The 25,543-nt window shown below is 39.5% G+C and overlaps 1 protein-coding gene across 1 annotated transcript; it reads left to right on the top strand.

Annotated features, from left to right (window-relative positions):
* Window positions 1–24,931, top strand: STK17A (serine/threonine kinase 17a). Its single transcript, XM_035318323.1, has 7 exons — window positions 1–275; window positions 7,383–7,595; window positions 14,841–14,985; window positions 20,854–20,980; window positions 21,704–21,752; window positions 21,846–22,025; window positions 22,854–24,931. The coding sequence occupies exons 1-7, from the start codon at window positions 94–96 to the stop codon at window positions 23,185–23,187; spliced, it is 1,230 nt and encodes a 409-aa protein (XP_035174214.1). The 5' UTR covers window positions 1–93; the 3' UTR covers window positions 23,188–24,931.
* Window positions 24,932–25,543: the final 612 nt, after the last annotated feature.

Raw genomic sequence — 25,543 nt, 5'->3', positions numbered from 1 at the left:
GGCCGCCTCCCCTCGGCTCCCTTCGGCGGGCGGGACGCGGAGCCGGAGCCGAGCGGACCCGGAGCGGCTCGGAGCGCCCGGCCAGGAGAAGCCATGAGCCCCGAGGAGAAGCCGCCGCCGCCGCCGCCTCAGGCCGGGCGCTGCCGCGGTGCCCGCCCGCCGCAGCCCCAGCCGCAGCCCCGTCGCGGCGGGCTGCTGTCGGAGATCCGCACGGCCATCCGCAGCGAGCCCTTCCACCTGCGGTACCGCCTCAGCCCCGGCCGCGAGCTGGGCAGGTGGGTGCGGGCTGGGGGGAGGTGGAGGGGAAGAATCCCTCCTGGCACACGCAGGTGCGGCTGCGGGGGTTAATCCCAGGCCGGGAGCAGGAATAAGTGCTACAGCAAACCTCGCTCTGAACCGGGGATTCCCGGTGTGGCGTTTTGTGCGGAGTCGTCTCTGGTCAGAGCCGTGCTGGGAGAAGAGGCTCGTGTTATGCCGTGGTTCTGCACCTGTAGTTGGGTTAAACGGAGTTAGCCGTGTCTGTCCTAAGGGTCTGTGCTGCTCTGCGCAGTAGCAGAATCCTTACTAATCCAAACTACCTGCTCTGCTGCAAAATGACAAATGTTTTCATCCTCTTCTCTTTAAATATAGAAGTTCGTACATATACATACAGCACGTACATGAGTGTGCATGCTTGGTCGCTTAATTCAATTTCAGAGGTTTTTTTACTACAATTTTACTTCAAAAAGTGGATGCTTTACCCCAAGTGCTTCCGTTAAGGAGAAGTTTTTGCTAATTAGGCATCAAGACAACCTATAGGTGGTAAGTGGAAAGTCTTGCTGACCCTCGTAGCTGTCTCCTTGTAGGGTGTCTTATCGATAATGCTTGTTTAGCAGAAACCGCTTTTTCTGTTCATAAAGTGTGGAGGTCTCTACTTTTGAGCAGGCTCATCTTTGCAGAGGCCTTGGACCAGTTAGCAACCTGAGGTGACAGGTTTTGTCTCGGCCAAAAAGCAGTCCTTGTGCACGCAGCGCGCTTTGATCCGGCTGTGGTAGCTAAGTTTGCTAAGGAAGTCGGTAAGGAAAAGCAGTCTGTATGCTGTGTGTTTGCCCACCCTTTTCCCAGAACCAGGGAAGCAATGTAAGAGCTGAACTTCAGGCAGGGGGTTGAGAATGGCACAGTTGGCATAACTTGTGTTGAAAGCAGGTAGGAGGGGGAGAGGAGAAAGCAGATCTAGCACTGCTGCTGAGCCCAAGGCAGCTGCACAAACTCAGCAGGTCTGTGTGCTCTTTGGCCTCCAGCACGTGTGTGCCAGCAGCAGCCCTGGCACCTGCAGCCCTAGTCCCCTGTTCCTCCTCACCGATGGGCGGTGGAGGTGGGAAGAGGCAGGGGAGGTGGCGAAGGTCGAGGGGCATTGTCGTTCTAAAAAAGTGGAGAGGGAAAGGAGGTGTGGGGGCTGCTGGCCCCTGGTGGCGTGGTAGTGGGGTCCTGGGGAGGTATTGGTGGAAGCATCTTTTAGGTTGGTGTGGGAAGAACCTGGTCATGATGTCGCAAGAGTGACTCTGGTGCAGAACTGCAGGAAATCAGGCTTCATTGTTTCTGTTTGCAGCAAAAATTGCTTTGAGTACGTAAAGGTTATGTGCTTCAGAAGGCTGCTGCCTGGTGCAGTAGCTGAATAGGCATTTGTAAGTAAACCCAAATACAGCTGCTGGAATAAACAGGTTAATTTAGGAAGAATGCTGAAAGTGTGGTTATAGTGGCAACTCTGGAAAGAAAATTAGTTTAAGTTCTTTAAGCTGACGTAGAAATGGCATTTTTTTAATGAAATTTTTTAATAAATTAAATTTTGGGCTGGTCTTCAGAGCCTAGTTAATTCTGTTGTCCCCGAATCAGAATGTTCCCAGGTAAATCTTCATTTCAAGTTGCGTGATGTTTCAAACCAAACTTCTTTTGATGGATGTTTTAAGGGTGCCACTTCTAGTCAGCTCACTCTCTTAAATGATTTCAGCTGCTGCTAGATTGATATGAGTTAATTTGAAATACTGTATACTTTGCTGACAACAGGGAAAGAAATGCCTGACTTTTCCCCTTATCTACTCTCAAGCCATAATTTTACTGTAAAATTAGGAGCAATATTCTTTTCGTGGTGACAGATTTGAAGGATCTTTGCAAGTCTACGCATGAGTGTCTGTCTAAGCTCCATGTTCCAGAAACACAGCCTCAGACAAAATGTTTAATCACTGGTTTATATTACCTAGAGCTTCTTTAAACTGTCCAGTATAATTGTATTCAGATACTTCTCTCCTTTTCCTTAACAAAATATCTCCTAATTGCACACAAAATGCTATTAGACCATTAATTCTTTAGCTCACTGTTGGAGTATTGTGCTCTTTTTTTTTCCTTTTTTAATTTAAAACAAGCTATGGACGTACTGGTAGCTGTAATTTGTGTTCAGAAAATACTCCTGGTTCTAGAGCTGGGTTGGAGAAAGGCATAAACAGGTGGCCTTGCTTTCCTCTCACTAGAACACGAGAGTCTTCTTAAAGGATAGCTTTAACACCAGCAATGTTCTGCCAGCAAAATGGATGCAGTGCATCCGTGTAAACGTACATCAAGTGCAGTTCTGTTGATTTTCTTCATTCTTAGATTTCTGTTAAAACAGACAAGCTCGTTCTCACCCCAGAGCTATGAATAACAACTATTTTAATCATCTGGGAAGACTGAACAGAATCAAGAAACACTTTTTTTTGTTGTTTTTGTCTTTAACTGCTGTTTCATGTGCAGATAACCTATGTATTGATTTTTTTTCCAAAAATTCTGGCTTGAACTTGTGTATTTCTGAGGTAGCCTTCATGAACTCACCTCTTAGTGGTGTATGGTTCTTGTACAGTTCTGTGCTTCAGTAAGAACGTGCACACATGCTATCATGCTTCTCAGCAGCTGCTTGCAGTTGCACAGCTAGGAGGAAACGCTTGTGGAACAACATGACAGAGAAAAGGAGGTGAAAACAGAGGCTTGCAGGTAGTTGGTTCCGCCATTTGGGAACAAATCGGTGTGAGCTAATTGCTCGTGAGCATTGGAAATGGCATCTCCACACCCTTTGCTCTTTGGAAACGAAAAATTTAGAAAGAAAATCGCACTTTGGGGGGAAAAAGTTTGCTATAAAACTTGTAAGAATTTGCATATAGTTTCATGGATCTCGGATTCTTTTTTCTGAGATTTCTGTAAAATAAATAGGTTAATAGGAATTGCTGTTACTCCTTTTATTAGTAACAGTGACAATGTTTAATAGGCCATCTTAAAAATAAGCATTACAGCCAGGTTAGTTCTCTGTTCTTCGGAACCTGTGACCAAGTGAATTGGCATGACATGAATATTCCTGTTTATCTGAGTTGACATTTGATTTGTGATTTGAGGCTTTTCCTTTAAGCCCTGTTGTATGCCAGATGAAATTATGCTAACTCTGTTGGCAGTCGGGGAAGGTGACATTGAGCTTCTTTGTACTCAGATGTGATACCTTAAATCAGAATTTCTGATGGAGGCTCTTGTGAAAACTGAGAGCTACTTCTAGTTGCCTACTCATGTCTCCCTTAAAAGTATTTTTTGTTGTGTTTTGATAGTCAGTTTCTAACTTTGGAGATGAACCTTAAGCATTTCCTCTCAAAACTGTGCTGCTTTCAATGCTATGTTCTCCTTGTTAGCTCTTAACACAGCTCAACTGCTGTGGTCTAATACTGTATTAACTGTTGTACAGCAGATCTGGTTTTTATAAGGAATTCTGAAAAGCATGCTTTTAAGAAAAGCAAAGATGAAACACGTAGGTGTACTTCTTGGGAAAGCTTGTTCAGATCAGCCTTGTCTCTGTATACTGCACTGCCTCTATCAAAAAGAAAGTGCTTGGAAGTGTGTCTGATGGTTTAACTTATTGCTTTGGGTGTCCAGCGGGCAGTGTCGTTGGACCTTTGCTCAGAAATAGTCTCAGCTGTGAATCTAGCAGGCTGCACAGTAATTAGCTCTGTTGGTTATAAATATCAGGTTTGTCAAGTTTGCTCTCTTCTGGGATCGTATTCAGAAAAGGTGAGTTCTGCAGGCGGCAGTTACAATGGCTCTAATTACAGGTATAACCACCAAGGGGCTGGGCACGTTTCTTAGTCCCGAACAACTAAGAATTATCATTTGTTGGCTGCCCCCCTGCGTAACCTGTCCTTTTAATCCCATCACCTCGCAGGCGTCTGTCCAGCCCGGCCCAGCAGCACACACGTGGCCACACGCAGCGGTCCCTCGCGCTCCGGGAGCGGTCTGATTTCCATAGGGATTGGCGACATCGGGCTCGTTAGGATTAAGGCACTTGCTTCCAGATTTTGTATGTCGGTCTAAACAACACCAGGCTGCTTGAAGGCTGTATCAGAGAGGTTTAAAACTTTTTGAAGCTACTGTTTCTAGGTGCCTCGCTGGTGCTAGAATTAAAAGCTTTTGACTGAGTGGTAAGGAGGCATGTGTTTGGAAGGAAGCTGAGCAGTCAGAGACTATTCAAGAAAAATAGAGACAGAGGAACCCAGCGGTCCAGGTTGTTGGTGTAAATGCTTAGTGGTCTCCAGGTTGTAAAATAAAAGACCCTTCAGCAACAAGCTATGTTTGCTAGTTTCCCACGTCTTTATTTTTCTTGTTCTATCAGCATAGTTGCTGCTCTTCCCTCTGCGCGGTATTTGGTCTTCATGCCAAAATGCAGCCTCAGCAGGGCTTATAGCACCTTTGGTGAACGCATAACTTTGTTGCACACGAGTCATACAGATGCACGTCTTTGGAATAACTTAAAAGCCTTTTCCCTGGCTGCATAGGGAAGGTTGCTCTCAATTGTGGTTAGGATTGCAATACTGGAGGGATGTTTATGCTTGTAGCCACGACACTAATCACAAGCTTCCTAGAACTCCACTTGAAAGAAACACTGGCCTCCCAATATTTTTGGGATCGGGAGCGTATAATCTTTGGAACACTTGTGTGTTTCCTGATAAGCTGCCCATGCTATCCACATTTGTTATTTCTTCCAGCATGCTTTTTGCTAGATCTCTAGCAGGCACGTAGCTGTTTGTTAGCCTCTTTTCTAGAGGCTTTGGGTGCCTGTTCCTCCCACAGCATGCTGTCTATATTGTTTAAACCATTTTAGAGCAATCTTTTGAGCACACCTTTCCTACGACTACAGAATTGTGCGATGTTTTCAAGCATTTGCAAAGCTTATGTAGAGCATTTTCTTACTGTTTGTCAGCCTTCACATCTGCTGTGCTCTGATCTATACTAATATTACGGTGCTGCAGATAATGGGCGCTTATGCAAAATATTATTCCCAGAGGAATAACTGTGGCTGCCTCGGTAGTCACAAGTTAGATTATTTTAGTGAGATTGCCTAGCAAATATCCACTTTGTGGGTGCTTATTTGACTTAATTTAGACTGGGCAATTTTGAAACAAATTTCTATTATAAGCGGGCTGACCACAACTCCTTTCAGCAGTTACTTTTCATGGAAAGCAGGCTGCCAATAGCTTAGGAGCTGTGAGAGTGAGAAGTCTGACATGAGCTGAATTAGTTAACTGTGTACACTTCAGCTTGGACATAGGAGAGGCAAAACCCATGTAATTGTATCCCAGACCAGATGAGGACTCTAATTTTGGTTTCAGCTACCCTACAATAAGGTAATAAGGAAACAAAATAAGACCCTGCAAGCTATTCCTGCAGCTTTATAAGCATGTTTGCATACAAATAAAGATAGTTTTCTTTTAAATTCTTCCTGTACAGGTAAGATCGCTATACTTAAAAGTGTGGGGATTTGTCACGGCATTAGATGATGCATTAATTAACAGAGCTTTCCACTCTAAAAAGGAGGACGGTATGAACGGGACTGAGTGGAGCAGGTGGCTTTGGACTGTGCTGCAAGGAAGTTTAGGGCAGGAACTTCAGTTGAAAATGCTGTGGGGGAAAACTTCTGATGTAGGCGCTGCCGTGTGGTTTTAGCTAGGCTGCTGGCGTGGTGCAGCTCATCCGCTGGATGTTTTGTCAGAAATGATGCACATTGATGTGGGTTAAGCGCCGTGCGCAGTTCTGCGCAGTGTGTGTGTTCACATGTCATTGTTGCAAGAACTGTTTGAATGCCTTATGTTGGCCGAGCTTCTGTGCTTCTTGAAATGTTTCCTGTTCCTTAAACAATGACGAGACCAAGAATAAAGGATTGAGAACTGTTAAGCAATCAAAGCTGTAGCTGTTGTCATTGGAGACATAACATGGTGGAAATACAAAGTGAGGTTTTTTTAAATGTTCCTAGTAAATAGGGAAGGATCTTGAGCAGTCACTGAATAAAGCTGTTGGCTGCTGTTGCCTTGAATATAGTGGGGAAAGCAATAACTGGGCAATTAGTTTGCTGAAGTATAGTCACAGAAAGCATCAACTGCGTGCTCATGCACTGGCCTTTTTTATTGGCCTTTTATGAAAAGTTGAGGAGATGGATTCGGTCCTTCTGGCTGAAGATAGGCAGTGGTATCTTCATCTTGCTAACTAGCACAGCCCATTTTTTCCATACATATGAAAGTCAGGTTTCTTAACTGAGGGTTTTTGTGTTTTGTTTGTTTACTTTTAAATCCTTATTTTTAGTGGAGGTTAAGTTACATGCTGGATTGTTATGCTCTTAACTTTTGAGAGCAGGGGCTATCACTGAGCAAGGAAGGCATCTTGTATCCCTGAATAGCGATTTACTTCAAGTTACCTGGATGTTAATCTATAGGGTTTGTCATGGTTAGCTGGGATCAAGTTGATTTTCTCTGCAGGATCTCACACTATACTGTGTTTGGGATTTTTGATGAAAATAGTGGTGATAACACCGATGTTTTTAGCAGTTGCTGAGTAGTGCTTACAAAGAGCCAAGGACTTTTCTGCTTCTGTGCTGTCCTGCCAGAAAGCAGGCTGGGGGTGCACAGGAGCTGGGAGGGGACAGACCCAGGACAGCTGACCCAAACTGGCCAAAGGGATGTCCCACACTACATGGCGTCATGTTCAGCAATAAAACTGGGTAAAGGAGGATCAGGGGGACTCTTGGAGTGATGGTGTTTGTCTTCCCAATAAACTGTTACACGTGATGAGCCCTGCTTTCTGGGAGGTGGCTGAACACCTGCCTGCTGATGGGAAGGAGCAAGTGAATTCCTGGTTTTGCTTTGCTTGTGTGTGGCTTTTGTTTTACCTACTAAACTTCTTTATCTCAGCCCATGAGTTCTCACACTTACCTTTCCGATTCTCTCCCCTCATCCCACTGGGGATGAGCGAGTGGCTGTGTGGTACACAGGGTTAAGCCACAACAGGATTGTACTAAAGTTTTCACTAAAGGACTTATTTTCTAACTCAAAACTCTTCTTTAATTTTAGAGGGAAATTTGCAGTGGTGAAGAAATGTATCCAGAAAGACACTGAAAAAGAGTTTGCAGCGAAATTCATGAGAAAAAGAAGAAAGGGTCAAGACTGTCGGATGGAAATAATCCATGAAATTGCAGTCCTTGAGTTGGCACAATGCAACCTGTGGGTCATTAACTTGCATGAAGTTTATGAAACTGCAACAGAGATGATTCTAGTCCTGGAATAGTAAGTACTAATAATAATTCCTGACTAACCTTCCACAGTATTTGCTTAAAGCTAATCATGTAAAAATCCTGTGTCTGTGAACAATATGCAAAACAATTTTATTGTTTGCCTGCTATCTGCTTGAATTAAAATATAATTGCAGAGAATATCAGTATTACAGAAAGTTATGTGCAGTCTTTTAACTATAGCACAATATATTACATTTCTCCAATTATACAGCGTCTTTCAAAGCTGAAACATAATTTGTATAGTTAAAGTGAAATATGAACTGTGCACAGTCTCTACGTGTGAAAGAAGCAATGAGTATATGAAAGTACTGAAGTTTGTTGCTGGCAGTGACAAAGATGAAGTGAAATCTATTTTTCTTGTTTTTGAACTTTGAAATTAATTTGGGAGAGGGAATTACTTAAAGACAACTGACAAATATCAGAACTTGTACTAATTCTTCTCAGCTTGATACATCTCTTCATGAATCTCATGCATTATACAGAGCTAGCACTTGGAGCAGTTTACTTACAGGTATCCTATCGCAGTTAACACTAGGGAATGTGGTGTTGAAACTTTCCTGCTCTTGGCTGCTCTCTCTGGTTAAACTATTAAGTTTTCCAAACACCAGATCTTTCAGGAAGCATGTAAGCTTAGGACCGCAAGCTCTCCCATACTCAGTGCTTCCAGACTAGTTTGTTCAGTCATGCTGTCTGGCTAACTGCATCTTCCTAATGTGATACAGACAAGAACTTGTCTTCAATGTGCTGGCAAAAGACAAGAGCACTGTATCAGTAAGAGGTTAAAGACCTGTTGAGCAGAAACTCAAGACATATCTCAAACATAGTACTCCAGTGTTGTCTTGGAGAAAATCAGACTTGCAAGAGAGTATATGGATTCAGACCTAGAATAGTTTTGTATTTCACCTTCACCTAGAATAGTGGCATTTAACTTGTGACTCTACACTTGTCTTTTGTTTCCCCTGCTTTGAGTTTGTCCAGATGAGATTTTTTTTACAGCTGTGAATGTTTATCTGCTACCCAGAGGTGTTTTCTTTGGTCATCTAGGTTCCACGAGGTAGCCAAATGCTTGTTGGTGTTGAACTCAGTTAAGATCCTGTGAAAGCTCTGTGTCTCCTAAAATAACTAGGAGAGGAACAGTGAGGCCTAATAGTTCAGAAGTGACTTGACCTGTCTGCTGAAGTAAATGTAGTTTGTACAGCTGTTTTCTTCCTTGATGACAGAAATGAATGGTGAAAAATCTTGTGCCCAAATCTGATGGTGTTCAGAAGTCAAAAGAAACTTTATCTTGCACTTAAGCGACATGGAATGAGACTGTGTCTGCTAAGGCAAGCTTCCTTCTAGAATACGTTTTTTCTAGCTTCATTGTGCAGTTATGGTATTAGGGATTTACGAGTTGTTCAAGTATTTGTTATAATGCAAAAGTGTGACAGAGTTGCTGCAGTTGCTGGAGATGAAAAAAATATGTTCTAAACACTAGTAACACGGATCTAATTAGAAAGCAGTTTAAATTTCTGGATAGTGCAGGTATATAACAAGCAGTAGAATTCACAGCTTGGGATGAGCAATGGTTTTTGTGCTAATCCCAATGCAGATTGCTATTTTTCCTTTAGAACTCGGTTCTGTTACAATTACAAAACATTTTTAATCCAAAGTATTAACTAGTAACCAGGTTGTTCCATAATTAGCAACATTATTGTTTTTATATGCATCACTCATACCTCGTTACAGATAAATAGCTGCGTGTTGGAGCTGTAAATTACAAAAACACTCTTTCACTGACTTCAGCAAATATGTCTGGATGCTTCTTTAATGTCAGCATGTTCCAGAGGCATGTTGCAACAAAACAGGTATGAATGTTAGTAAATTTCTGACATTCTGTATGCAGAGGATTAAAGAGCATATCTGGACTGTAAGCTTCTCTAGGGCATTTCAGTTTCTATTAAGCTTGATGGTCTGCGTGGCAGATCTTTATCATGGAAAGCAGAAAAATAAATACTTAATCGTTGCCCACTAACTTTATCTGCTAAGGTTTTGAAGTTTTTCTCTTGATGTTGGATCTGTCGTAAGGGGGGTGGGGTGCTAGTGCTTTGCCTTCATGAGAAGAAATATTAATTATACAGAGGGTTGTCTTTAAAGCAGTATCAGTTTTGAAAGAAAGCAAGCTTAAAATTGGCTGATAAGTATTAATACAAGCTCTGAGCAATGGCAAGCAGCGAGGCATTAGTGTTGGCTTTAACAACAGCAGGATGGCAAGGCTGTATCTGCATCCACACTAACAACTGACTTGTTGAGTCTTTGTGCCAACAAGCAGCAGAGGGTTTAAGAGCTTGTCTTAAGGGGCAGTATGTAAAGTTTGGAATTACTCTGGAACAGACTTGTTTCTGAATTTCAGTGAAAATTGAATGAATAAAAATGTTTACTGAAAAATGCAGAGTGTCTGGGGAAAACCTGACACATTCAGATTTCAAAATTGCTTTTTTTCCTTTTATTGTAGCTTCTGGGCTCAATATTTATACATAACCTGCCTGACTGTTCCTGGTTTCTTTTGAAAGAAAGAGCAACAATGCATCTGGTGCTTCGGAACTGGTGTCTTGAAGTGGTCATCAGTTTGTTTATACACTTCTGGAAGTAATAGAGGATATTGTAATCAGCGGGTCAGATTTTGGAGAAACATTTTTGCGTAACTTCAAAATCTAGGCCATTGTGTGTCGTAAGGAGCCCGTGAATTGAATAGCTACCTGCCAGGGTCTTGTGTGTATATTATATAGTAGACTTCTGTCATGTGAGCTTTAAGAAAGAAAAAAGTTGTCTTTGCTCTCTTGAGGAGGTGGTTGGGGTTTATTTGATATGCTGCATGAAGTACTTTTTCCACCTCTAGCTATTTGGACCTGGAGAACGTTCCTTCCTGTACTGTCTGGATAATTGTGCTGCTCCAGTGTTGGCACACCGTCTGTTAGAGCGCTTAGCGCAGGTATTAGAGATGGCAATCCAATCAAGGCGGGAGCTCCCGTAAAGTTTTAGGGGAAAGCTTTTCAAACTGAGTTGGTTACCTCATGCTCTGCATCTCAGCCCTTAGGCTTCCCAGTCAGAAAGGTTGGGGCAAGGGGGACACCAGTTTGCATTTGGCTGGCAACAGAGAGCTTAAAAGAACAGCCTATGCAACTTAATGCATGCGAATGCTTTCTACCTGTGTGTTCTCTCATCAGATACAGACTTAGTTACTTCTGTCTTTGGGCTCATTGGTGCGCAATGGTAGCCTTACACTTGAAAAATTCTTGGTGAATTTGCTTGTGTGCTTGCTGTCTAGTGGTGTATGCCTCGCTGAGGAAAGGAGGGTGTGAAGGTGTGAATGTCGCTAGTAGTGAGCATGAATATGTGGTCTTGTTACAGCCACCTTGGTGGGATGTCCCTCGAATATAAGCTGTGTGTACAGAAAACAAATGAGTTTCCATTTATCTTCCAAGAGTAACACTTTCAAGAGAGCCCTTTGGCAGAGCATAAGTGAATTTTTGATCCTTGCAGACTGCTTATGGTCTCACTCATATTTGACATCAAGGGTATTCTAAGGACTTGTCTAAAGACAAATCTGTGTTCTGAGGATTTGTGCTGCTGAGGCTTATAGAAGACTGTCCCAGTTTCTGACCCATTAAAGATAGGGAGATTTGAATTTTTTAGATGTGCTGAAATAGTTTTGTTCAGCCTTTTTTCTGATGATACGCTCTAACTCTTAATGTATTGTAAATGCACTTGAAAAATGTAGGATGTTGAATTTTGTGCAGTGCATTAAGATGTCCGGAGGAAGATAAGCAGTCTTCACTGAATTTAAATCAACATGATTCTAACCATGATTAATGCTCTAGACTTCCAACTGATTTTTAGCTCGTTTATACTGATAAGCAGTAACAAAGTGTTAGCATGCTTTCACTGATGAACAGCACTTGGATTTCACTTGAATATATAGAGAAGCTCGTAGTACAACAGTACTGTCATAAATATGGTAATTGCTAAGGAATACTGGTTGCTGCAACTTTTAGGCTTGGAAAGAATTCATACATCTCACATCTCTCATCTTACCTCTTACACCTGGCTAAGGGAATGAGTACTGCAAAAATAATGCATTCTAAACGACACTGGAAGTTATGCCCCTAAATACTGCCTTTTCTATTTGTTTCAGATTAAGGTGACTTGTTCTAAAGATTTTGTTGTCCTAAAGACAATTCTTTGCTTTAATATCCTGTGAAAATTTTCTGTAGAGGTGGGTGGGGCTACACAGCAAAGCAAGTTACTTCATAGTGATTGTTAGAAAAGCAGCAACTTAATTGAAGATGTGCTCTTGAAGGAAAAATGGATAAATTCTAAACACAAGAGAACTCTTGGTCTGCATGGATACTGAAATCATAGCACTGACATGCCCAGAATGCTTTCCTAACAGGTATTTTAATCCCTTCTGTGTTTTTATTTATTTATTTATTTTTATTTTTTATTTTTTTTTCTGAAGTGTAGTTGGGGAATAGAAAATATCAGAGTTGAAAATATTTTTAAGTAGTTTGGCAAAAGTTGGCATGGACACGCAGGAGAATCTTTTTGGAGTTCATTTTGACATTGTACTTCCAACCACTTGTGACTGAGTTGGCTCATAGTCAGCTGACTGTTTTGCTTAAGGGAATCAGTTCAGCTCACTCCACAGCAACAATACACAAAACAGTCTTGCAGTAACAAATTTCTGTGCTCTTCTAAAGGGTCACTAATTATTTATTTGAATGTGGCAATTCTGGGATGGAGTGAATTGTCTGGAAGGAGTTGCTCTGTCTACATCCTAAATAGAACAGTTGATCAAAACAAATGAAACATTGCATTTGAAAACACTTTTCCATGTGCAAGTCCTTTGTAAAGTTAAATATATTTGTCTACAGCCATGCTTCCTAAGTCATGAAGTGGGTGTGTATGTCTAAGGACTGTATTTGGTTGTCTCACTTCTAAAGATGATGAACTAAAGCATCTTTAGAAGTACCACAGGTTACTTAAATACCTTTTAGAAATAAATAAAAATCTTAATCCAGGGTTTTCTTCTCTCATCTAGTGCTGTCTTTTGATTGCAATGAAGGGATGCTCTATGCTTCAACTCTGATTGCCTTGACTTTTAAGCAGTGCAATTCAGGATTCTTTAAGTGTCATATTAAAATTCCAGGTAGCTTACTTCTTAGCTTGCTGTCTATGTCAGTGTTCTTATTTGTTGATGGGCATAACTTAATTTTATCATGACCACCAAGCGCACATACAGAAAATAGGGCCTTATAAAGCCCCCTCTCTTTGCTGATTTTCAGCCAAGTTTATTTTTTAAAAAGTCAACTCTGATTGACAACAACTGTTTGGAGGGATAATTCCTACTTCATTTGTAGATTTAAACAACAGACGTACTGCTTTGCTTTTTTCAAGTGGCAAAGAGTTGCTGCTGTAATAAAAAAATATATAGTAATTTTAGTCATAGATTTTATCACTGTGTATGCGTTATAATTTATGCTACAAGGAATTAAATCAGTCTTCCAAGTAGCATATTATGACATTCTTAAAACAGAAGGTGTAGTTTATTAATTACAGTAGACAATATTCTATGCCCATCTTGAAGTTCCAAGTGATGGTACTTTTTAAAAGGAATTTTATTTAAAACTTTAGAATAAATTACCTAAATCCCATCCAAAGCTAAAATATTACTGCCTTTCTTCTTGAACTAAATAAAAGTGTACTGAAGAAATACATGATGAAGAGTGTCCAGAAAATGCATTTGTAGGGGAATTTGTGAGCATTAACGCTCACTTGATTGAAAACTCATTTTATTCTTTAGCTCCATGATTTTTGATACAGGATAGAGAAAAATGTAATGGACTTCTCCCTTAGAGGAATAAAACAAACAACAACACAAAACAGCAACAACAAAAAAAACCTTGGTTTAATAAAGCAAATCATACTGTTTTACCAGTTAACTAGCATAAAATACAGGAGTATAAAACTTTAGAAAATGTTGAGATGTAAGCATCTTCTAAATTATTTTTTCTTGCAAGATGATCTGCAGGGAAAATTTTAAATAACAGCAGTCAAACCATCTGGGAAGGTTTAAAAAATAATAATTGTAAATCATGTAAATCAAAATTCATGTTGAATATTCCTCTGTCTTCTGGATGGCCTCAGTAGTAAAACTTAAAAAAGAGAGCAAGATGAGGCAGACAAGACGGCTATGCATCAGTGGAGACTCACACTTGTGCAGAGCTAGGTTGGGCACATCACCGTGTGGGGTAACTGGAGAAGTCTGTCCTCGGGGGGTTCACCGTCTTTTGCTAAGTGGTGACTGTAGAATTCCATGTGAAACAGAAAATGTGTGTGTGTTAATTTCATTTGTACATTGATAAGCAGTAATCCAGCAATCCATATACGAGTTGGCCCCATTCTGATGTTCTTATGCCCCTTCTGGTTTGAGGATGGAGCATCTGCTATGCATATTGTACTTCTGATGCTGCAGGGTCATGTTGTAAGGCATCTCTAGAGTCATTGCTGTACAGAGATGGTCCTACATGTGGCATTGGACTACTTTAAAATCATTTTATTACTCATCTGTAGTTGTTTTCATATTTTTCCTTTGTTTTGTCTTTTATTTAAATGTATAAACAAAAGATAAGGAATCAAGCTCTGACAGCTAAAATTTTCAGAAGTATTTTTAGATGAAAGCTGTTCAGAAACTTAAAGCATCCCTGCACCCCAGAGACTTCACAAAGAATTATAAACTTCACATTTAGTCTTTTTTGAGTGTGTGCAAAGTCTTTGGAGGCGGATTGAGGGTGGGGCTATTTTACTTGTTTACAAAGGCTTACTTCAGCCAAATTTCCATGTAGCTTAGTAGGAATGGCAAAAGGCACATCTTTTGTGTTAAACGCTGCCCTTAAACAAATGTAGCATTCATCTCAAAGCGAAGTCACTAATGTTTCCAAAATAGGCCCAAGAGTTTCTGTAGTATTTGTGTTGTCTGACCTAACTGAATGAGATCTCTGCTTCTCTTGAAAGCTGCCGTACTGCACGCAAGTCTTCCTAGGCTGCTAGAGCTTGCCAAAGGTTTAGTAAATGAAAATACCCCTACTGGATAATACCGCCTGCTGATCTTTATTATGCTGAATAAAATGGTGCAAGTAGAGCAAAATAGGGGCTGTAGGTTAGTCTTTGAAATAGTAACATTTGTGCTGTTCCATAGTGCCGCTGGAGGTGAAATCTTCGACCAGTGTGTTGCTGAAAGAGAGGAAGCCTTCAAAGAAAAAGATGTTAAGCGACTTATGAAGCAGATCCTGGAAGGAGTTTCATTCTTGCACAGAAACAATGTAGTTCATCTTGACCTAAAGGTAAGAGTATTTTAAGTTGTATTTTTCTTACTATTTTTTTTAACGCTAGCTTCTTTGCTGGTCACATATGATACTGATGCTAACTTATAGCTAACACGATTTGTATCTAGATATTCCTCAAAGATAAACTTCAACCTTTTGGGTTGTAGTATTAGGTACTAGGTTTGCAAGTCTTTTAGGGAGCTTCTCTCATTATATCAAATACAAAATTTGAGTGAAATGTGGATTTGCATTGTATCTTAATTTGGGAATGTGTGCTTTGGATAAGAGCTGACTCATTTTTAAAGTACAATAAAAATGTCCGAGTATTGTTTAGTCCTTTAAGAATAGGGCTGTGTTTTGTGTTGACTTGAGTTTTAATGAAGCAGAAGCGTGGCAGACACTGGTAATATAATGTGTAACATTTCAGAATAAAGTGTTCATAGAGGACTAATAAACAGTATATTAATTTGTTAAATATGCTTATAGCATTTCAGTAGTTTTCTGAAAAAATGCTGTATGACTTAATTTACATGTTTGTCCTTTACTACCAAACACTTGGCAAATATGACAAGAAAAGTATGGTTGCTGTCATAAGAAATCCAGAGTAGTGCTTATGGTTAAGAAGGGAGTTGTAACAGGGATCCAGAAAATGATTGTCTTCCATTTGTAGCAAGCTGCAATTAGTTTTATTCAGCTTGCATCCATATTCTCACGTGAAAGAATGCAATTTTACCTCATTTTGAGGTTGAATTAGTTTTCTAAGCAAGATAGTATTAAAAGCATCTTGCATTAAAATTTTCTAATTCTCCTTACATGCCTATTTCTCCTGTTATTTTGTAGGTATGCAGTAAGGCACTACATGTTTCTTCTGTTGCTGAGTTCCTTATTTATACTTCAATGCCTTTGGCAGTAGTACAAAGCTTCCAGTAGATTCCAGTATCAAGCTGTACATACTTAATATACAACAGCAAATCATGAACCATGCATTAGCTAAAGCAAAGAATGGGTAATATTTGCACACAAATATCTCATCTGCCTATTTTTCTAACCAATTATTTAAATCACCTCTGGAATCCTTTAAAACTTTCTGTAGCCCATTGATCTAGTCACACATCAAATAATTGTGCTAATACTTGATAGAAATTTTTCATTAATGAATAAGTGTTCAAAAGGACTAAAGTTCCAGTATGCTTATACAAGATACTCAGTGTCTCTATTTTGCCTGTACATATGCTATGCTGGCCAAAAATATTTCCATTGATTTTCCTTGAAGCAAATTATATGTAAATATTAAAACATGTCTTTTGAATATATTCATACTGTTTTGAAGGTAAAGCTGTGGTGTTCCTTAAGCCATGATCAGCTAGGTATCTGATCTGAAATGCATTGTTCTTTATTTTACTGCAGTACTTAATAGTCAAAGTACACTGCAGTGCTGATTACAGCTGGCAGCTTTCTCAAAGCTCAGAGAAAAGCTTTCTTAAACTGTTTCCGTCTGACCTGAAAACTGATGTAAAAATGAGCATCTTATGTTCACTGATAGAAACATCCAGCATTGCTCTGCTAGCTTCTAAAACTTGATTGGTTGGGTGCTTGTTTTGGTGACATGCTTATCTCATTGGGCTCAAACTATTTTTGTGCTGTATGGTCTGGCTGATGCTGCTTTCCCTAGTGTCTTACAGCAGTAAGGGATTCACTAAACACTAAAAAGTTTTGCAGGGTGGCATTTGGAAAACTTGTGCAAAGTATATTGCTGGTAAGCAGTGCATTTGCCTATATCAGAAAGCTTACAAACACTTGCTAAAACACGTCCTTTGTGTTAGCGGTTTCATATTTGGGTCTGTAAAGGTTTGCCTTTCATTTGTCTGTTACGGATGCATTTAGAAAGCCCCTCTAGCCTTGCTGCAAAACCTTTCAAATAACACTACGCACTACAGGAAAAAAAAAATGGGGTATTTTGATGTGGCTTAGTAGGGTTGGCACACAATTATCTTTCCAAAAGTGTGTTTCTTGTGAAAGATTGTTGAAACCTAGTGTGTTTTCAATAGCAAAATACAATAATGTAATCCACTTTTGACTTGGAGAAAGAGCAAATACAATGCTACTGTTGAGTGATGTTTAATTTACACTCAGTATTGTGTTGATCCTGTTTAATTTGCAGGGTGTAGATTGTATTTTGGGAGTCTTTCATCTCCTCTTAATAGCACATAAAAGCTGCAGAGTAAGAGAAGTTTCCTTTTTTCATCAGCTGTTTGACTTGAACTTGCATTGGAGTTTGGTAAAGTTTAAAGGAGTTTAGGAATGGAAGAGAACTTTAATAATAATAATTATAAAAGGTTGGGGTATTTGAGGAAGGACTAGCTGCTGCTTGTCTGCAATGGAGATGGGTACTGCTCTGTGCTGCCCTGGAGAGAATGCCCAGGGAGAATGACCACCCCAAGCAGCACTCTCCTCTGGTATGTATTACTAGGGCTGTCCAACACTGACTTTGTCCCCTTTCTGTTCTTCTCATGATGTTGTGTACAGTGGGAACAACTAGCAAAATCATTATTTGAAATTGGTTTGGGTGTTACTTTACACCAATATTCAGAAAGTGAACTAATGCAATTATTAAAGAAGGAAGGAAACTGTTACAAAAACATTACAGATTGGCTTTCTCATCTGAGTGTTCCGGTTGGATTAAGATTGGAAGTTTATTATACAGAAGTACAGTGTTACTAGAAGTGTAGTTTTTCTTATCTAAAGGAACACCCATGAGACTAAGAAGGGTTAAAAACACTAACTTCATAAGTCAAAAGAACAGTTTAATTTGGAGTTCAAATTTCTATAACAATAAGGGCACAGCTATGTGGTTTTTGGCGGGTATAGAGTATCTAGGATCTCTTGATTATAGCCGTACTTCTAATTTACGGGACTTGTATTGATTATCTTGTGGAATAAAGTGCAGTGCCACTCTGATAAGTCTATTATTTTTTGTTTTTTAACTTGAGCACATTGACCAAAAAAACAATCCCCAAGCAAATTCTGTTCCACTTAAAGATATTTGAGTCCTTAAAATTTCCCTTAGAGCAAACCGATCAGCTTACTTTAGTGTTTTTACACAACATAGGCAGGGCATTCCAGTTAGTCTGTTTTTCCTGTTTCTACCCTATTATTCCTTGAATAATTCCTGTCTTGTCTTCTAGGGATCAGATATTTTTTTAACAGTATTGTAAAATTAGATGCCTAGCTTCATTAATGTTACAGGTTAAGGTGAGGCATTGATTAGTTTAAAAAGATTAGCATTATTATGCATTCTTAGTCATACTCATCTGGAAACCAATTAAAGTTACAAGAAATATTAGGGCCAAAGGCTCACAGAGACCTCTGGAATAATGAGAAATGTGCAATATATGGATTTTGCCATTATAGCATCAGTTTACAAGATTTCAAAACCTGCTTTCAAAGCCTGCTTGCAATGTGTATGGTTATAGGGTGTCCATTTTACTAAGTACACTTATTCTGCAGGTTGCACAGGTAGTTTATAAGTTGCTTGATGAGAACAGATCTTTTATATATTGTCTTATTTTGGCCTTTGCCCTGAAGTTTAGAGCATCAGGAAAGCTAATTCAATGCTAATATGACATTGGGCTAGACTCATGTGGCCATGAAATGTGGTTTCTGTCTGCATGCCAATCTAGTTGCGTACATCCATTCAGATGGTCCATTTAGTCAGACACTTTTCATATGTTTTTGTTCAGTGTACATCATACAATGATCTAAACTGGAACCTTTCAGTCTCTGCAGTAAAGAAATTTTTTTAATGTTGGTATGTCTTTTTTTCAGACATTTCATTAATGCTAGGTGGCAAGAGTGAAAGGCCCTTTTCAAAATGGCTAGCAGGAGAGCCACTGGCTTGGGCATCTCTGGTCTTTGCAGGCAAATCAACATATGGTGAACCTAGATGTATTAATTACAGCAGTGCAAAACCAGAAGAAAATCAGCTTTATAGATACAGGAAAACAATCTTCCTTTTATTAAAGCTTTAGAGTAACTGTGTTAGGCTGACAGTAGGGCTAAATCCAGAGCTACAGGTTCTTTAAGGTTTCATGCTGATGGTTGGACTGTCACATTATTTTAACCCCATAGTAATTCCTTAGAAGAAGAAAATGAATGTTATTTCTAGGGTTATGACTCAATTTGTACTATAGACAGTTCTCTTAGTAAGTGTGTAAAAACAGTCGATTTAAAAACTTCTTTCAACTGTTATCTTCTAAAATATTATAAAACAGGGCTTAAGGGTTTCAAAAAATGTTGCCATTAAACTTTTCCTCATTTAAATATAGAGAACAAATGCTTTTCTTGTGCTCTCTCTTTGTCTCTTCAGAAAGTAACTAAATTTACCACTGGGAAGAACATCTGAGAAGTTAATTAGGGAGGCATGGTCAGCTTTTGGGGATGTTTGCTTTTCTAATACAAATACAAAATGACAAATGTGAACTGTAAAGCATATGGTAATGTGCAGCTCCAAAAGTTGGTGGCTTTGTACAGCCACCAGATCCCAATTTGTAAGCAAAAAATAAGCTGTTTTAAATACTTATATTTGCAAACAGAAAATAGATAGATAACATCATGGAGTTCGTTTTAAATACTATGGCTAAACTTTGTGGGAATTAAAGAACTGGACTATATTCAGGTCTTGCAGCAGGAAGAACTGGCTCAAAATCATAGAATCATTCTAAGATCATCTAGTCCAACCCTCAGATCTCAAAACATTCTTGTACATTTTTATTCCTCTGTTCAAGAGGAGGGGTATTAATGTGAAAACATGCCTTTGATCATCATGGGAATGAAGAGAGCGACTGAGTGAATAGAAGTACAAATGTTGGTGTTAATCCAGCTGGGACTGCCCCTCAGTGGTTCTTCTTTTGCTCTCCTCCCTTTTCAACCACCCCTAATACATGGCAATACAAGTTCTCAGTAAATAAAACCTTCACCATTTCTATGCAAGTCAGGCTCTCCAGAAGCATGAACACAGTGTGAACTGTCAGTGTTCCTGTTTGGTTGGAGAAGTTAATGACAGAGCCCAATGTGAGCATTGGTCTGTGGCAGGGAGACATGGACTTTCTTGGCAAGGAAATGCCAAGTTGCAAAAATCTAAGACCTGTTGTCTCAGGTTTATTTTCAGATTTTTATTTTTTTTTTTAAACTGAGTTACCATTCAAGATAGAAGGTAGGGAACTGCTGAACGATCACAAAGTTTGTTCTGAAGGATGACAGCCAAGACCTAGTGACGTCAGAGCAAACAAGTTTATCCAAAGGTGATGCTCTTAAAACCTGTTTTTCAGGCTGCCCTATTTTTCTTAACTGTTCTTCAGTTAGTATTCTGTAATACAATTGTTTGTACTTTGAACAAGATTGAGGTCAATTGCAACAGACTTTCTTTAAACAGGTGTAGTCAAAATACTTTCGTGTGTTTGGGTTTTTTAAATGATTTGGTGGTCTTGGACACCCTCCAATGAGAAGTATTTTACACCATCTCTTGAAAGGAAGCAAGGAGAGAAGGGGGGGGGGGGGGGGGGGGGGGGTCTGAAGGACTAAAGGACCAGATGTGGAGATCTTCATATCCTATTGCTAAATGGTAGCTACCAGCATGTCTCTTGTGTGAGCTCTAAGCTAAGAAAGGTAGGTTTGCGGTTACAAACTGGAAATCCTGCTACTGCTTTGAACCTATGTGCCTCTTCAAGCTCTCCCTCAGTTAATAATAGTAATAAAAAAAATCCTGTTTATTGTACATGTAATGGAATGTATTGTCATTGCTCATGATCTGAAATAATTATGCAATGTTATGGTGTCACAGATATTGGATTTGGGTGATCTTGAAGGTCTTCCTGCTTTGTTTTTCAGCCCCAAAACATTCTACTAACCAGTAAGTCTCCTCTGGGAGACATAAAAATAGTAGATTTTGGCCTTTCCAGAATAATGAAGAGCAGCGAAGAACTAAGAGAAATTATGGGAACTCCAGAATACGTAGGTAAGTTGTTACCACAACATTGACATAGCCTTGAGGAAGGAACTTCAGTGGTGGGGAGTTAGAAAAATTTTCTCAAAATTTGGTGAATGCCAGACTGGCTGTGTAGTTACGGTGTCAAAAGATCATGTTATTTCTTGGACGTGGTACTGCTCTAAAGCTGAATTGCCAGTTTAATGACTACCAGTTGTGTGACTGTGTTGAAGATGAGTACTTGCTTAGAGGATTCTGAGCAGTGATAATAAGCACTACTTCAATTAGAGGTTGAAAGGGATATGCTCTTGCTGAGTACAGTATTTTAGCTTGGTGAGGTTTGTATCAGTTTCATTTAAAAAAAAAAAAAATTATTCCAGGCCTTGAAAATCTGCTTGAAATTGTCTTTGATAAGTTGTGTAGTATATTCTTCATGGGTCTGAGTTTTCATGATGAAGTATGGAATATTGGGTATTAAAATTATTTTTCAATAAATTTTGTATAGAGTTTCCTCTATTAGTAAAGAGACTGGCCTTGCTTCTGAAAATAGCAATAAAAAGCAAACAGTTTTTTTTAACTTAAAACTAACCAACAATAGTCATCATTAAATAACTTGAGTAGAAACATCTATTTCCAAAGACTATCATGATTCAAGTGGCTTATGTTAAATTTAATCACATGCCTATTTTTGCGTTGTATAGCTACCATATCATGTCTGCATATGAAAAAATAATGCTTTTTTCCCCCAAATAGCTCCTGAAATTCTGAGTTATGACCCAATCAGTACAGCAACTGATATGTGGTAAGTAGAACAAATTAATGATCATCATAATTTTATTGAAAAGTTTAAATACATAACAACAACGAAAAACTTTGTTTTTTACTGTTAATTTAGGAGCATTGGAGTACTGGCATATGTTATGCTAACAGGGATATCGCCGTTCTTAGGGGATGATAAACAAGAAACATTCTTAAATATATCTCAAATGAACGTAAGTTACTCTGGAGAAGACTTTGACCTCATATCAGAGTCTGCTGTGGATTTCATCAAAACTTTGCTGGTTAAGAAACCTGAGTAAGTAAAACAGACAATTGCATATAATAATACGTTGGACCAGATCTGTTTTAAATATAGATGCATGCTTGCATTTTCATCTTTAAAGTATAAGGGAACTTTGATTATTCATATTTCATTATGTACTATTATTTCCATGTACATGAAAAGAGAAGTTCTCCGTTTCCCTCCTGACTTGCATGTTCTGAATGTGTCCAACTGATAGTAATTAAACCTGAACTTCATGTCAGAAAATTGTAAATGAAGTATAACTTCTGGTACAGTACACTGGCTTTCTGTTCACGTACCTTGTTGGTGTCTTTTAAATGGGCTGTGCGTTGAGCCTTCTAGTCTCGGTGAGTTGGTAGAGTACCTTACTCTTCCCGACTTCATTAGTATGCTTTTCTCAATGGGAGGCAAATTGGAAATTTCATCTCTCAAACCAGGAAGTGCTTCCTGTGCAACTTCCACATTTTTTCCTGTGGTGTATCAACCATTGAAATTGCCTGCTTTTTCTTGTGTGTTTTCTCTTTTTTGTGGAAATACTTGCATGTTAGGATGGGATCATCTTCATACTTTAAACAAAAATCTGTTACAGTTGTTCAGAAATACAGTAAACTGTGATATTTAAGGATCTATGAATTCCTTTATTTTAAATATTAACAGTTCATCATCTTGGACTGCCATTGGGCTTTTTAGGTAAGAAGCAACCACCGGCACGCTTACGTTAGCAGTTCTATCGGTCTAGTACAGTCATATCCTTGGAGAAAAATTGTATGAATCTCTTACATTTGGCATGAGATTTCAACTTCCTTGGACATTTCTTTTAACACTTTCCTTCCTCTGCAGGGAACGGGCAACTGCTGAGGAATGTCTTCAACATCCATGGTTAGAACAAAGTGATGAACCTATTTCCAGGGCCTGGAATGAGAGTGCAGGAGGGGAGAGCAGCGACGTCACCCAGCAAGATGCAGATTCTGCCTCTGAAAAATCTGTTGATGCTGAGAAAACTGAGGAGGAAGAATCAATAGTGACAGAAGAACTAATTGTAGTGGCTTCATACACACTGGGACAATGTAGGCAGTCAGAAAAAGAAAAAGCAACTGAGCAGAAAGCCATTTCCAAACGATTTAAATTTGAGGAACCATTGCTGCAAGAAATACCAGGAGAATTCATTTACTGAACTGTGTGGCGCTTCATAGCTATAACTGGAAGGAAGTGTTTTCTGCTAAACAAAAATACCTTAGCCAAGGGAATCTCTGATATGCAGTAAATGTTCTAGATAAAAGAAATGTTGATAGGTGGCATCTAAGGAAAATGTGCCAAGTTTTTAATTTCATGGAACAGATAAAACAAGATTTCAAGTGGCTGACAGGAATTTAATGAAGATAAAAACTTATTTTTGTTTGCAGTTTTTATTTCATATTTTTTTTTTGTCTCTGAGTAGCAGACAAATTTTGTTAATTGTTCTAATGTTCTAGAGAAGTTGACATAGCAGGTGTTCCAGTGATGGATGTCAAGAGGAGCATATTTTAGGACATGTTTTGTCATTCAAAGTAAATACATAATGCTGGGTTTTCCTCAAACACTTTTTAGCACTCCTGACTTCAGTGGAACTATCTGCTGATCTTAAAGTGTATGAGAGAATTTGACTGACTGGTTTGACATACAGATTTCAAAGCTATGCTCTTGTGTATATTTCTTTGTTTTCATCAAGTCCAAAGACTCAGACTTATTTGGTGTATAGCCGAACAGTGAGCTGGGTTCCTCTAGCAAGAGATGCATATGTCCCACAAGGTAAAGAAGTCTTAGCAGTGAACAATTCCAGATACAGTGGTGATGATTTTATTTGGGAGAGTACAGTAAAATCCTGCTCTGGAGAGTGATAAATTTACATGTCAGTCAGTCTCAAGAACCAGCAGAGATTGTTTCTTTTACCTCCTGTATTGGGCTAGATGCACTAACAGCACAACTCAGTGTGTCTGTGGTGTTGATGTGTAGACAATAAAGAAAGCGACACAGGGTCTGATGTAGCTCTGCTGGAGTTACTGAACTTCTCTCCACTGACTTCAGCATGTTAGATCAGACAGTTTATCAGACTTACGATAAATCAGCCCTTGATTTCCCCCCACCCCCAGAACTCAGCTTGGGTTTTGCTGGGAGCATGAGGTCATTGCTGCCTTCTTTCTGTTCCTTGAACAGCTGCTTTAAGGAAGAAAGAAGCATCCTTAGGCTAAATTGCAAACCTTGCTCAGTGTAACTATCAGAGGAAGTAGTATCTTCTTCCTGATCTGAAACAACGAAGCACAACTCATACCTCATGCTTCCCAATCGCTCTCCCTTAGACACTTGGAAAAACTGCATGTGTATGATGGGGCAGAGTGGGATTAGGGAGCTGCGTGGATGGGTCAGTTCTCTGTGGACACGGTCCCTCAGAGGGTAAAGCTGGGACCAACCAGGCATCAAAGTTGACAGGGTTTTGCAATGCACAAGTCTGAGGATCTTGGACTGAGTCCTAGTTTTCTAAGAAATCTTTAATATCGTTGCTGTTCCAAAGTTTAATTTTTATGTAATTGAAGTTTAGTACTATTATATTGCATACTGTTAACTATTCAACTATTTATTTGGTTTCCTATGCTGTTCCTTTATAATAAAGCCTGACAAAAGTTTTCTTGCTATAAAATAATGAATAGAAACCCCTAAGCTAGTTTTCCTTTTTTTTTTCCTTCTGTGTTGCCACAGACTTGTTCATTTCAGATGTACTGGGAATGTTCTCTTTCTAGTGAACAGGATTTTCTGTGCTAGTGTTATAGCTCCTTCACACAAAAGGTAAACAGTATTAACAAAAACAGTACTGCAGGGATCTGATTAGTATTGCTGTAAGGGTGGGAGAAAAAGCACTAGTAAAGAAGAAATCTGAACAAAAAGCACTGTCAAACTGAGTGTGGCAATGTGAATTTTCCTTAACACCAGTGGTCTGGTTGCCTTTGCTCGTAGCCGCATCAGAAAAACCGCCTAAGTTAAACTATCAGGCTTCTTCCCCCATGCAATTACATGCTGAATGCTCATGCAGGTAGGGCAACATCTTGCTCCTCAAAGACCTTTAGGAAGGCATCCAATAGTCCTTCAAGAATTGAGCTTGGATGTAATTTATATTGCAAAGCAGAGATGCCTTACATACTTTGGAGAAATTAGACATTTCCTGTTGTTTTTTTAACCTCCTGTAGATAGCTTCTCACTACTGTGCAAATTTTCTTTGATATCTCTGGCTGGTGATTACTAGAAGTCAAACAAGACTGAGCTAACACGGTACTTGTGTTACCTGGGCATTTCTGGAGGCGAATGGTAGCTGTGGTGCTGCGTGCTTGCGGCCCCTGCCCTACCTCCACTGCTGATCTTTCAGGTGTTTTAGGCAAGACAGTACTCTTCATTTCTTCTGCTCAGTGGTCTGGGGGGTGATACCTCTTGCTATTCACCTGCCAGTGCAACTCTGACTCTTCCACATTCGTGCTTCCTTGCTTTCACAAAGCTGAGCGAAG

Source organism: Oxyura jamaicensis, chromosome 2 (assembly GCF_011077185.1).
Source record: "Oxyura jamaicensis isolate SHBP4307 breed ruddy duck chromosome 2, BPBGC_Ojam_1.0, whole genome shotgun sequence".
Lineage (NCBI taxonomy): Eukaryota > Metazoa > Chordata > Aves > Anseriformes > Anatidae > Oxyura > Oxyura jamaicensis.
Note: the sequence above shows the minus strand (reverse complement) of the source record. Positions and strands in the feature narration are given on the sequence as shown.

Bases quoted from the DNA above. Each gene is read 5' to 3' on its own strand.
- STK17A (XM_035318323.1), top strand. From the start codon at position 94: ATGAGCCCCGAGGAGAAGCCGCCGCCGCCGCCGCCTCAGGCCGGGCGC. The intron at 276-7,382 runs GTGGGTGCGGGC...CTTTAATTTTAG, and splicing joins CCCGGCCGCGAGCTGGGCAG to AGGGAAATTTGCAGTGGTGA. The intron at 7,596-14,840 runs GTAAGTACTAAT...GCTGTTCCATAG, and splicing joins ATGATTCTAGTCCTGGAATA to TGCCGCTGGAGGTGAAATCT.